Source organism: Opisthorchis viverrini, assembly GCF_000715545.1.
Source record: "Opisthorchis viverrini unplaced genomic scaffold opera_v5_76, whole genome shotgun sequence".
NCBI classification, from domain to species: domain Eukaryota; kingdom Metazoa; phylum Platyhelminthes; class Trematoda; order Opisthorchiida; family Opisthorchiidae; genus Opisthorchis; species Opisthorchis viverrini.
In genome coordinates, this window is record NW_008751730.1 from 355789 (window position 1) to 368508 (window position 12720).

The 12720-nt window shown below is 44.9% G+C and overlaps 1 protein-coding gene across 1 annotated transcript in view; it reads right to left on the minus strand.

Annotated features, from left to right (window-relative positions):
* The window catches only part of T265_04447 (hypothetical protein), a gene marked incomplete at both ends in the record, with an annotated part of 40974 nt that overhangs the window by 26186 nt on the left and 2068 nt on the right, over positions 1 to 12720 (minus strand). The window contains 5 exons of the mRNA XM_009169196.1: positions 1386 to 1473; positions 3170 to 3204; positions 6387 to 6426; positions 9223 to 9257; positions 10375 to 10408. Coding sequence (XP_009167460.1) covers positions 1386 to 1473; positions 3170 to 3204; positions 6387 to 6426; positions 9223 to 9257; positions 10375 to 10408 — 232 coding nt within the window. The remainder of the gene's footprint in view (positions 1 to 1385; positions 1474 to 3169; positions 3205 to 6386; positions 6427 to 9222; positions 9258 to 10374; positions 10409 to 12720) is intronic.

Sequence of the window (12720 nt, forward strand, 5' to 3'; positions counted from 1 at the left end):
GATGAGAGTTTGTTTATCCCTTCTTCCAACCTTTGAAGAATGACCACGGACGCTTGGAATGCTCGAACCACTTGTCAAATTCCTGCTCACCCGTTTGTTCTCTAATTTGACGTCATCCGCAAAAGTTGCGTGACTTGTTCGCAAGACCATTTGATCACTTACACCCATGTGATGTATAAACTCTCATCACGTCTGAATAGTGAAAAAGCCAGCTGGAGACTTTTGTCACTCTACCAAACACACAGTTTGTAGGACTACAAATTTGTGCCATTCTGCAGCTGTAACGGTAGGGGGCTTCCCAGAAAGACAACAAACGTGATGAGTAATGTATGACCAGTGGTCTTTATTCGTATCAAGATCTACGCTATGTACTCAGAACTCCAGTTCTCCTATATTACATGTGAAAAGCCATTCTCCCGCTCTGGCACCATTATTTTGGTCAGACCACAACAACGGGGCGGAAGCACTGGAGTCGAGATTCCTTCGTGTGGGAACTCACCAACCAGGAATGCTTGGCCATGCTGAGATTTGAACTCCACACATGTGACATCACGTCCGCGGAAGACCTGACAAGTGGGTCAGTGGATCAATACAACCAAGACACCTACTGGGTCTTCGTTCAAATCACTCAACGGTGAACGTGTTCGCCTGTTCAGATGTGTCCAGTGTCATCTGGCAGAGTAGTTCCTGAATGCATGCCTCGAATGTCAGATGTCCGGAGGTCAAACCTCGGTACGGCCAAGGATGAACGAAACTCGAGTCCACTGCTTCCTCCCGTTGGTATGGACTTGTCAGAATGATTGCGCCAGGACAGAAGAACGAGTGGTTAAACCAGAGTGACACGAATGGGAGCCGAACCTGTCCTTCGGTTGTACCTCCTGTCGTGTCCGTGAAATCCAACGTATGATTGTGGTGATATTCTAGGCTAGTTTAAACTTTATCGTCATTTCTTAAACACCGTTTATCCAGTATAAGGTATTCTATCATTCTGAGTGTCTCATTCGATTAGTATCGCAACAGCTCAGAGAAAGGATACTTTCACTGGGTGTGTGAAACTTCCTTGTGAGGAGTACTCACTCGAGGAACTAGTCGATAACTGACCACGAGATGTGAATTCCGCTTATTGAAGAGTCAGTGAGCCTATTCTAGGTGAGAGCTAATCACACACTACTGATCAGAGCCACTCGTGGTAAAACGGTTGAGTTTTCAACCAGTGGTGGAGAAATCACGGGTTCGAAACCCTCCAGGTTTCGTTAGATGCGCACTACTGTTGAGGATAAGTAGCCCTAAGGTGCTTCTTCGCTGTGCTAGTTGTGCGTTTATTCGATGAAAGAGCTCGCAGTATAGGCATTAAAAAAATTTTCAGGAAACGGTGCAAAACTCACCGACACTGATCATCCTTCTGGGTGATGAAGGAGCTTTATCCTGAAGAGGGCTTCGGACGGTGGTACACTGAAGATCGGGGTTAGATGCCTATTAAAATAGACAGATGGATGTCGGTTATTCACTGCCACTGTGCCATTTCAAGCGAGAAAAAATTGTACTAGGTGCTCGAGAGACCGGATGAACCCCTCCTGATTCTTTTATGAGGTGGCACGAGAACGAAAGCCATGAGACTATTCAAAAAACGTTGGTGACACTGGTGGCGGTGTGACTTGGGAAAGAGACGGCGGGGAATTGGGCAATATGTAGGATGTTCGTCAACGCAGATAGGTGTTTTGCTGACAAGACGAGGCTCGGTGTTCACGAAAAGCAGTACGTGTGACAAGAAGCGGATCCAGAATGTACAAAGCCATCAACATATTCACTTATCATGCAATGGTCTGACAACAGCGGAGCATTAGGAGTGAACAATAATGCGCTACTACTGAAGCTAGTAGTGTTGATGAGGAACCTGGTGGTACTGATGATATGACCACGGTGATAACCGACATTACAAGACCGAAAATGCAGACGGAAATAGTGTAAACTCTGAAAAGTTTATGATAGTGTTGTTAGTGGTGATGAGGCCCATCAGGGAAATGATAAGATTGATGGCAATGTTGACAACTGTGATGACGATGAGGATGAGGATAACGATGTGATGACGATATTTCTGATTATGGCGTTGTGAATGCGTGCATAGGTGATGCTTACAAGCAGCAGGATGAAGACTATACTGGTGATGATGTATCCAATGATTAGGATAATGATGATAAGGTGAGTGGTAAGATGATGATGATGATGATGATGGTGAGAATGATGATGATGATGATAATGATGATAATGACGATGATGATGATGATGATGATTATGACCGACGAGTGGGCGAGTTGCAACCCTCACTAGGTACAAAAATGCTTGATGCTGAACTAAGAAGATGATCAGTACTCACAACCTTGGTCGATTCCTAATCGTGGAGTAGATTGTCTGGAGTGTTCGATAGATCACTTTGATAGGTGTTTTGTGGTACGTTCAGAATGAACAAAATTGATAGTGTGTCGTTGAAAAGTTATGGGTGATCATGAAGGAATGAGTACATGTTCTTTGAAATATCGGCTCTACACTGATGTAGGACTGACGTAGCACTGAAAAGTACCCAGGCTTTATATTCTATCTTTTCCACAATCGATTCAAAAGCAACGTTCTATTCAGATTAGAAAGGACAATCGTTGAAGCCGTTAACTTCACCTCTTATATTCTTATCCTTTTGAAAAATCTTTCGTTCAAGCGGATCAAATCAGCACACCTCACTCAAAGTTTGAGATGTTCGAGGTGTGCAGAAACGAAAGGTTGGGTGGATCTTTTTAAAAAATAGTCTGGATGTTTTCTCACGAAAGTACGACTGTTTCCTTGATAAATTCCAGCTAGACTGTGGTAGGTATTTCTCTCCATTTCGGATAGAATTCTAAATCACATGTGTCAGAGTTCTTGCAGAATTTATGAAATTTCTGGTCGGAACGATCCCGTCATAAAGAATTACACCTGCTCGTCAGGCCTGACATTTGTTGCCAAGCCAGCCAGCCAGCCCGCACTAACTAACTAATCAATCAATGTGACTGGGCTCGTGACAGACCTGACAGATAGCGCCTAATAGGCAGCTAGTGATAAAGTGATACAATGCAGAGGTAGGTCGTGAAAGAAGTTCATCATCAGTTCAGGCTATTTTGCCAAACTGAGAATTACTCACTTTCATCTGGCTAGGACCAGAGTTTTCCGACATTTCTGCAATGAGAGTTTTGTGAGATGTCATACAATTTGAACCTCACTGACGCGACTGTTTTAACAAACCTTGTGATGGAAAAGAACGATCAAATTGAAAGATACGCGTCTAGTGTTAACTGAAGTAAAGTGTCACATCAGATAGAAATCAATAGTTGAAGAGACAAGCTGTATAATCCTCTGTGTGCATCAGCTGCGTGGTGGCATTTAAAGCCCAAAATTACGTTTACCGTCAGGCCTTCCGTTTCAAGGTCAGAAGTTCTACCAAACAGGAACAGGCAACCTGCCAAACTGTGGTTTAAAACTTCCTATATCACTAGAATTATTCAGTTACTGAAGAGTTCATCCATCGCACGGTGCTACCGTGGTTTATTCCCTCATGTTTCACAGAGATCTCTGATATTTCCGCAAACCAAAGACTTCTCAGGCTACCTCACGAATGTCCTGTTTTTCATCGGTCTTCCGGATTCAATGTGTCGAAACATCGGAAGAAAACAACGGGATAGTAATCATCTGGAAACGTCCGCCAAAAGAAGCAGGGTAAACCTAGACGAGTGATGAACAGATATCGATTTGGTTGACTGGATCGCTTTGACATGATCCATCCTCCAAACGAAACAGCGGAATCAGTACATACTCAGTACATGCAATCTCGTTCGGCACTCCATCATGATATCCAATCAGGTAAGCCGCACCAAAGTCAAGTGCATTAGGCAAACGTAAATGAGGAAAGCAAACTGTATTCTCAACAGACAAGCATCGCTTGACTCCGAGGCGCATCGCTTGACTCTTTGTTTGCCAGATATCTTGATAGACTTTGTAAAGCAAACTGAACGGTAGCTACAATTCAGCATATATTTGTTTAAACTGGATATTTCCGTTTCATAAACTGAGACATGTAGAAAAGCGTAAATGCCATGCATTGACAGAGTGCTCCCTCCCAGTTTGCACCTGATTTCGGTCGCGTTAGAACACAACTGGCAGCTGAATGACTACCCCCATCGCTTGAATCTTTGTTTGCTAGATATCTTGATAGACTTTGTACGGTGACTACAATTCAGCAGATATCTGTTTACGCTGGATATTTCCGTTTCATAAACTTGGAAATGTAGAAAAGCGCAAATGCCATACAGTGACAGAGTACTCCCTCCCAGTTTGGTCGCTAAATATACAGCTGATTTCGGTCGCGTTAGAACACAACTGAGAAACATCACGTTTCGTTACGAAAGGTTAGTGAACATCTCACATTTCTAACCAAGATAAGCCTACTAAAAGGCAGTTGTTAAAGAGGGAGTGAAGTATTCTTCGAATCTGAAAAAAGCTCAGCTTCATCCCATTTGGACCGCTCGTTTCTAATATTCTCCAACAGAATGTGCTGCGCAAGAGGATGCGTCATGTTTCAGTTTGTACGAGAGTTATTTTGTTTTCTCCTTAAAGGCAACCTGAAATGAATACCAACCTGATAAGCCCCAAGAAGGGCGAAACCGGTTGTGAGCTGTCGAAGAGTTTTCGGCCACCTTATTTGTAGTGTTTCTTAAAAAAACGTCGCTTCTCAATGTCCGGAGGGCTGCCATCCCTAATGAATGGACATCCGATCAATTAGACGTATGTGTCACGTGCGGGCTACTGACCGGACGAAGGCATGCCCTGATTGGTCAGAATGCCAGCCAATCTGGATCGTGCATCTTTAGCTCGACAGCCACTGACCGACAAGAACAAAAGCGACCCGGGAAACTTGGGCAATAGCCTCGATCCTCTGTTTCAGTCCGTGAATCCGTGACGCTTCTCGCCCCCTCACGGGGAGTCTAGTACGACCTTGTGGAGCATTCTGTGATCACCTTATACATACAGTTGCAATAAACTTCCTTTGTGACCAAAAAGAGATGTCTGGAGCTACCGTGCGTTTTGAGCGGAGCAGGAAGCTAAGGGACCGATATAGAGTTGCACAGCAGTTCAGCAAGACACAACACTGAAGAATCTTGCTCGCAAGTGACCACACTGATATGCACAATACAGCGCATTTTGCACACCCAGACAGGTAAAAGCCCCTTACAAAATTTGTATCCTCAAGCCTGCTATGAGAATCATCGAATAAAACAGAGGTTCGAACATGAAATTTAGTCAGTTGTATCAACTATCTCTCTTCTTATTTCCATGTGCCTTATTTAAACAGCGGAGTTGAATAAGGACATGCCAAAGGGGCTTGCCGTAATAATTCTCGTTCAGTTGTTGGTTCATTTCTAGTCACAACAAGAAAACTGTTTCATCTCCAAACACATATCCGGGGAATCTCGAGTTGTGAGTCGTCACAACAAGTCATTTGGTTCTATACGGAGAGGCTGCTGAAAGTTCCTCGAGAGCCAACTTCTGACTTCACCCTTCTTGTGACTCATCAAGTGACCATCGTTCACCAGTTTTCATCATCCATATGTTCTAACTGAAGATCATACTTCGACGGTAACATCCTACCTTATCTCGGGTGTCTGGTCAGGTGAGATATAAGACAGTGTCTGTGCAGCACATTCATTCAAAGAATATCGTTCAGCTGTAGCACCCTTCCTAACTGCGATGCCACCCGAAGGAATCACAAGGGCTGGGATACTGCCAGGTTGCCCAAACCTAGACAAGGGAAGTCGAGAGGTAGAGTTCGGGTTCGAACCACGGACCTTCCGGTCAGTAAATTCGTGCTCTAACCACTTGAGCCATCTCGCCCCCCTCAAAGAATATCATGAACGGGAGATCAACAACAGTCTTATTTGTGAATGAGTGTATTCCACCTGGTCGTACGATCGTTCTCAACACAGGATACGCACCCTCCATTTCATCGTCATCGCAGAACAACTTTGGCGTTGACCAAAGCTCAGCCCATCAGATTGTTTCCACCCACCTGACCCCATTGGGTAACTGACACTCACTTTACCACCTTACCGTTGTGGATGACTGACTTGAGTCGGAGGCAGGTCTACCGTTCAACATAGGGTGAAAAGGTAGATGCCTGCCATAAAACGTCTACGCGTCGCCGAATGCAAATAGGCGATGGATGCTTTACGTTGCGTCAGAAGACAGCTGATGATTAGCAGTGGACAAGCTATTGAATGGTAGTCAGTTTCTTCACGACTTAGCTAGCAGTTGTTGTGAAAGCCTAGCCCTGCTGAAAAAAGTCAGAGGAATGGATCGGAACTCACCACGACTGGTAGTTTTCTTTGGTTCTCCACTGATCACGACCTACAATAGGTAACAAGAAATGTCCAGTGTATAACAGTTGAGTGTGGGTGTGTGTGATCGAGTGATATTTACGAATTGCATTTGGTTCGGCCACAACTTGACAACAGTCAAGATACGATCAAGGCACAGTGCCCTGATTCAGAGGCCGAGGTTTTTTAGCGATTAGCAAACCGCTGTAGGTCAAACTTCACCAACCTTGTCTGCGTTCATAGAGTTTTGGAATAGGGCACGTGATCGCCATGGCATCGATCAGCTGACCTCTAAGTCAAGTAGCCAATGTCCACCCAGGGATTTCCTAACTTCTGTATATCGATTACGTGAGTTCGTATCGAGTACCATGCTCCTAGGAACCCCTTTGGTGTCGTGTTTCTGGGGTTCGATACCCCCACGATTTCTAGGGCGAATTCGTGTCGTTCTTGGTTCTCATGTGTTAAAATCGAGGAGACCAGATCATGTTGTGCTGCTGTCTGTTCTTCCATCCGTCTAGGTGGCTTCCATCCTGTTTATCTTAAGTGGTATTCGCGGCGGTTGGTGCAGGTAACTCGATAATTAACCAAAATGGTTTTTCAGGTGTTCTGGTTGATTGTGCCCTTCGGTCTTGAAATCAACCTGCTCAATGTATCCTTTGGTCTAAAAACCATCAGAATTTCTTTTGGTTTTAGTACCCGTGCTTTGAGTTTCGTGCGAACAAGACATACATAAGCACAAGGGGAACTGCCAACCCGTCAAGCACAGATGATGTCAGCTCGGTTGCCCAAGAAATATTCACAATAAGATTGATCTGCACAGCGACCAAAACAACGACTATGAATACGCGTAATGCACTACTCATAAGGTTGCTGAAAATCCTTCGATAGCCCACGACCGGTTTTGCCCTTCTCGGGGCTCATCAAGTAGGCGCAGACCCCGAGTTTCTGCCAACCTTATGGTCCACTTAAAAACAAATTGCATGAAATTAGCGAATAAATTTGGTTTTGCGAGAGACTCACCTGTAACCCAGCTGAATCTTTCGTTTGTTTTCCAGGCAACTGAATGCGCTGCACCAGGTCGCCTCATGCTTCATTTGGTACATCATAAACGCGAGATTCAGCTGGGTTCCAGGTAAGTCGCAAAACCATATCTGTTTGCAAATGAGTGTATTTCGCTAACGACTATTAACGTCCCCGGCTTTAATTCAGAGGTGGATCGCACTGACGGTGAGATAAGAGAATTAGGAGAGCAAACCAAGGGAGAGAGAATAAAGACGGGCAAAGGAATAAATAGTTGGAAGTAGCCGGCAATAAGAAGCGAATGCTTGCTTAGGCACAGCATCACCGATATGATGCGATACCGGAAGCCTTCTCCGAATGCTTGCTTAGGCACAGCATCACCGACACGATGCAATGCCGAAAGCCTTCTAGACACCGATCAGAGTGCTCATCTGTCCTCAGCCAGGCTATCAACATTTGCCGTTCTTGTCAGTTAGTTTCATACAGATTACTCAGGTTTCGGACAACTAATCGATAATAAGAAATCGGGCGTTTTTGATTGGATCAGAGATTGTATTGTGACAGTCACTCAGCAAGTCTGATATGCGTCAGACGATGCCTTTAACGTTGGTCAGGACTCCAGAGGAAGACGGGTCTCATAGAATCCCTAAAAAGTGTGACTCTGACGGATACGAGCACAAACAACAGAGCACGGAAAGGTTATTCCAAACGATAAGCCATCCGCGAGTCGCACTAAGGGAAATGTTGCATGTCACGTAGCTAGTCAAGGTCTCGCTGTTCGGTATTGCAGTACGGCGTTGCACTTTGAAGCACCAACTGGGCAACACTCTCCCGACAAACATTCCAAGACCACTTTGTAGCGGGGGATCTATGTTCGCCATCACAGAGTGTTGATTGTGACATCAGAACGTCAAATGGAGATTCGCATCACTGCTGAGTTATACTTTTCATCCGCGCGAGACAGTCTACACTCCGAGTACCTTGATCCGACAGCCCTCCGGGGAAAATGAATCACAAACAACCCCCGTGTCTAGGAACATAAATTTCCCGACTGCCGGATCTTGATTTCAAACGTCTGACGCAAATTGAAAATGTGATCGACAATTCTTCGACAACGAAAGCAGTTCGCCCGCCAGGTTTGACACAATCCTCAAGAAAAGAGAGATAATCCGAAAACGTCAGAATCCTTTTTCTCTCTGAAGATAAACGGCTTCACTTTGACACCTTTCCATCCTGAGCATACAAGCCGGAGGATGTATATGAGGACAGGTTAGCTCGGGTTGTTCTCCATTTGGTTAGTCATCCATTTGGTTGGAATGTGACCGCATATTCTGAAAGTAGATGATCAGGAATGAACTGATAGGCCGCCGGGCCACTGGACAAGTTAGATGGAAACCAATTCAGGTTGAAAGATGCAGAAGGGGGCGAAGGTGAGACCTTGATTCGAGTCTCCGTAGGTGGCGTCCCTGGCTGGTTCATTGAAAAATTGTACAGCTTCCTGTCTTGCGTGATGTCTTTAGAAACTATCAGCCATCTGCTGTCTCGAAGCCACGGTTATTTGTCGAATGCGCGCGTTTCTGTCAAAGTTCTCCAAACAGCATATAGTGACTTTCAGTGTGGTGTTGCTTATACCTAAACGGTTCACATACAGCTAACGCCTAAGTTGTTCATTATATACAAACCGGAAAATCGGTAGGTGTCATGCCTACAACCAGCTGGCAATCGATTAGAGTTACATGACACGTGACAGTTTTGATAAGTAAGGCCTGAGAGGTGCAGTGTGTGAGAACAGAGGGAAAGGACTTACTTTAGCCGTCACAGGAATGGCGTTCTCCTTAATTGCTACAATGGGAAATTACTCAAGGTCTCATCAAGCGTTTTAGGGATTGATTCCTAATGTGTACTCTGATACAAGCATCAATCAGTGAAGACTCAACGAAATCACCAGAGGAATGTGTGTGGATCATGGGTACACGAGTTAGGTCACAGAAACAGGCTATACGAATGCATGCTCAGATACTAATGAAAACTGATTTTCTGACTTGTCCAATATATGGTTCTCAAAATATTGGGTCCCTAGATCCAGTGATCATTTGTCAAAGTAGAATGATTGAAAAACTGCCTAGTAATAGGCATAAATGGAACGGTCTTCGTGTTCATTTCCCGCTTAGTTCCCTGAGTAGCATTCTTCGCTTGCCTAATGGGTGATGTCTACACTGATCAACGTGCTTGTGCGATTAGCAAACGTGAAGAGTTTCATTCAAACTGAAGTCTACTAAAGTCACTAGTCCTAATACACTATCAGGAAGGTCAGATTCTTGAAAGCAACATCAGAACGCCCGAAACCTACTGCTCCACCAAAAACTCTACTGGAAAGCCGGAAAGCATCCAGGCCAGTCAATCACTCAATCAACTTAGCAAAAGCTGCTAAGTGTTCATCAAGCACGACCGAATGTGATCGGCGTTCAGGTATTTCGCAGAGGCACGATCATGTGACAGGTGTTCACTAACGCCTATTAGACAGCCTGGATCAATGTTAGAAAGTCGCCTTTAAATAGCGTGGGGCCTTTGTAACTTTTGCTCCCGCACTCACTCGCTTGTTCGGAATACAGCTGTTGTGTTCCCTTCTGTGAGTCCTTTCTCTCCGACACTAGGCACTGGAGCGGGTCAGCAGCAGGTACCACAGATTGACCAATCAGCAGATATAACATATACTAACGGTACAATACCGTTTAATAAATAGCCTACATGCCAGCAAGTTGAATTAAAGCAAAGAAGGTGTCAGCCTGCTTGCCGAAATTTCAAGTCTACTTGCGTCAAAATGACCAGTAAATTGCTCAGCTCTTAACATACCTAACAAGGTTTCAAACCAAACATTAGAACTACACCCCAGCTTGTTAAGCGACGTTAGATAAGCAGGTATCGAAAAGTGCAACACAGGTGGAATTGAATTACTCACCGGGAGCCTTTTGCGGTTTCGGAGTCGTCCCCTCCTGTGATGTCACAGATGAAATGTTCAGGAAGAGAATTCTTTAATGAGAAGACGTGTGCATCGAAAAAGTGTCCTAATTCGTTCAAAATTCGCCTCGGCCTGGTGTGAGATCACCTCTAAGGGGAGCCAAGAGCTGAAGAGAGGCAGGCGGTCTCCTTCTGCGTGGATTACCACATTATAAATCCACAGTATTGGTGTGTGAGTAGGTACCATACTCAGAAAAGATCATTCTTGTCGACTTTATCGTGAGGACCACTTAGAAAATGCTCTGCAGTTGCTAAATGGATGAATGATGTCAGTCTCGTTTGTCCAGTTGCTTAGGGGATCTCAAATACCGATTTTTCGGACTGAATGTGTGGAAGTACTGAAAAGTTTCCTCAAAGTTGAATAGCATCTATATAATCTATCAAGTCAAAAAGTTAGGTCACACAAAGGCGCTCACATCCTGAAACTCAAAAACAACAAATCCAGACCTATCCTGCATGTTCTATCGACTTCTGCATGTTCGCCTACAGGAACGCTATCTCGTGTCCGTGTGTGAGGCTTGAAAGAAACCGGACCAAAGCGGGATTGCGTCACATTCGGCAGAAACAAAGTCATGTCATTGACAGAGAGTACGTCTTCAATATCATAGACAGGATAACTCAGAACCGACCACGCTTGGTCCGATTCAGACCGTTATTGATAGCAGAGGTGATTAGAATCCAACGGCATTTGGCTACTATGCGGTGCGGAAACTGTTTTGGCACTCAAAAAATTCACGAAGTAAACTCAGTCTTATCATTGAGTAAGCGCGCATTCTAAGTGAAGAAACAGATATGGGCAGCTATTTAAAGAACAACATTTGATCTGGCCGAACAATTTCGATGTGAAGAAAGTCAACATAAAAACATTTGTCATGAGACTTGGTCAGCTTCTTGGAAGTGCTACATCTTGGCCACGTTTAACGGCCATAACTACCGTCAGTGTTTCGCATTGGTGCATTTCACGACTTGAAATGCCTTTTTAGTAAACGTCTGGGCCGTGGAAGATGAGCTTTCTGCATCTATGGCACAGCAAGCCACTGTAAGTGAAGCCGGTCTACGCTAAAATGTCGTGGAAATCGCCAACGGCGGTCGCTTATGGCCGAACGACGAAGTCTTCAGGAGGTTGCGGGTTCGAGCCTCGCACTGGTGATCACTTCCAATAAAGATGAAACAGCTGTACAGTGCTTTTCGGTTTTTCAGCATAGACTGACTTAAATCACAGGACGAAACCTAAACTTTTCCCGAGCTCTTCACACTACTAGCAGTGTGTTGGTTTGGAAGAACAGACAACTGGTCGTTCAAAGAATTCTCAAAATGCTCTTAGGGATGGCTTTAGTTTTAGAGTTGCCATGACATCCAAAACAACATACGACGGCCTACTGGCCAAATAACTCGCGCGTGAAACTGGGCCCAAATGTTCACTGAGTTTTGTCCCATAAAGTTGTGCCTCCTGGGTGAAGGACAGGCATAGACGTCCAAGCAGTTCAACCATGACGCATGCCACCCGAAGAAAGCATGAGGGCTTAGATACTGTCAGGTTGCCCAAGTCTGGACAGAAGCATCCAAAATGCCGAACCACGGACCTTTTGGTCAGTTAGTTCGCTCATTCACCACTGAGCTATTTCGGGCTCAATAGTAAAAGATGACTCGGTGACGTGGGAGTTAACAGATACATATACTACTTTCAATCCGCTACACTCCCTGTGTCCCACTGCTTATAACAAAGTGAATCGGAAGGCAGATATCAGACGGATTCAGACGGAATTAAATAACGTGCGATATATAGACGTAACACACTACTCATAAGGTTGCTGAAACCTCTTCGACAGCCCGTGACCGGTTTGGCCCTTCTTGCGGCTTACCAGGTATGCGTAGTTCCCAATTTTCCGTTAACCTTATGTTCCACATAAACCCACCTTACATGAAATGCACTCATTTACGAGCCACCTCGGTTCTGCGGAAGACTCACCTGGAACCCAGCTGAATCTCTCTTTTAGGGTATATTACGACTGTACATGTATCGCGATATCTCGAATATCGTACCGACATGATGCGGCCTGGTGCAGCACATTCAGTTGCCTGGAAACATCACAGACGACAGATTCAGCTGGGTTTCAGGTGAATCTCCTGTCAAAACCAAATTGGTATGCAAATGAGTGTATTTCGCCTACGTGCTATTCGATTTCTCAAAAATCGCCTATTCACGGATGTCATGGAAGCACTAATGACGTTTCGTTTCTAAGGTGTTGCTAGACGACATGTGAAACAAGCCGACGGAGGGGGGGGG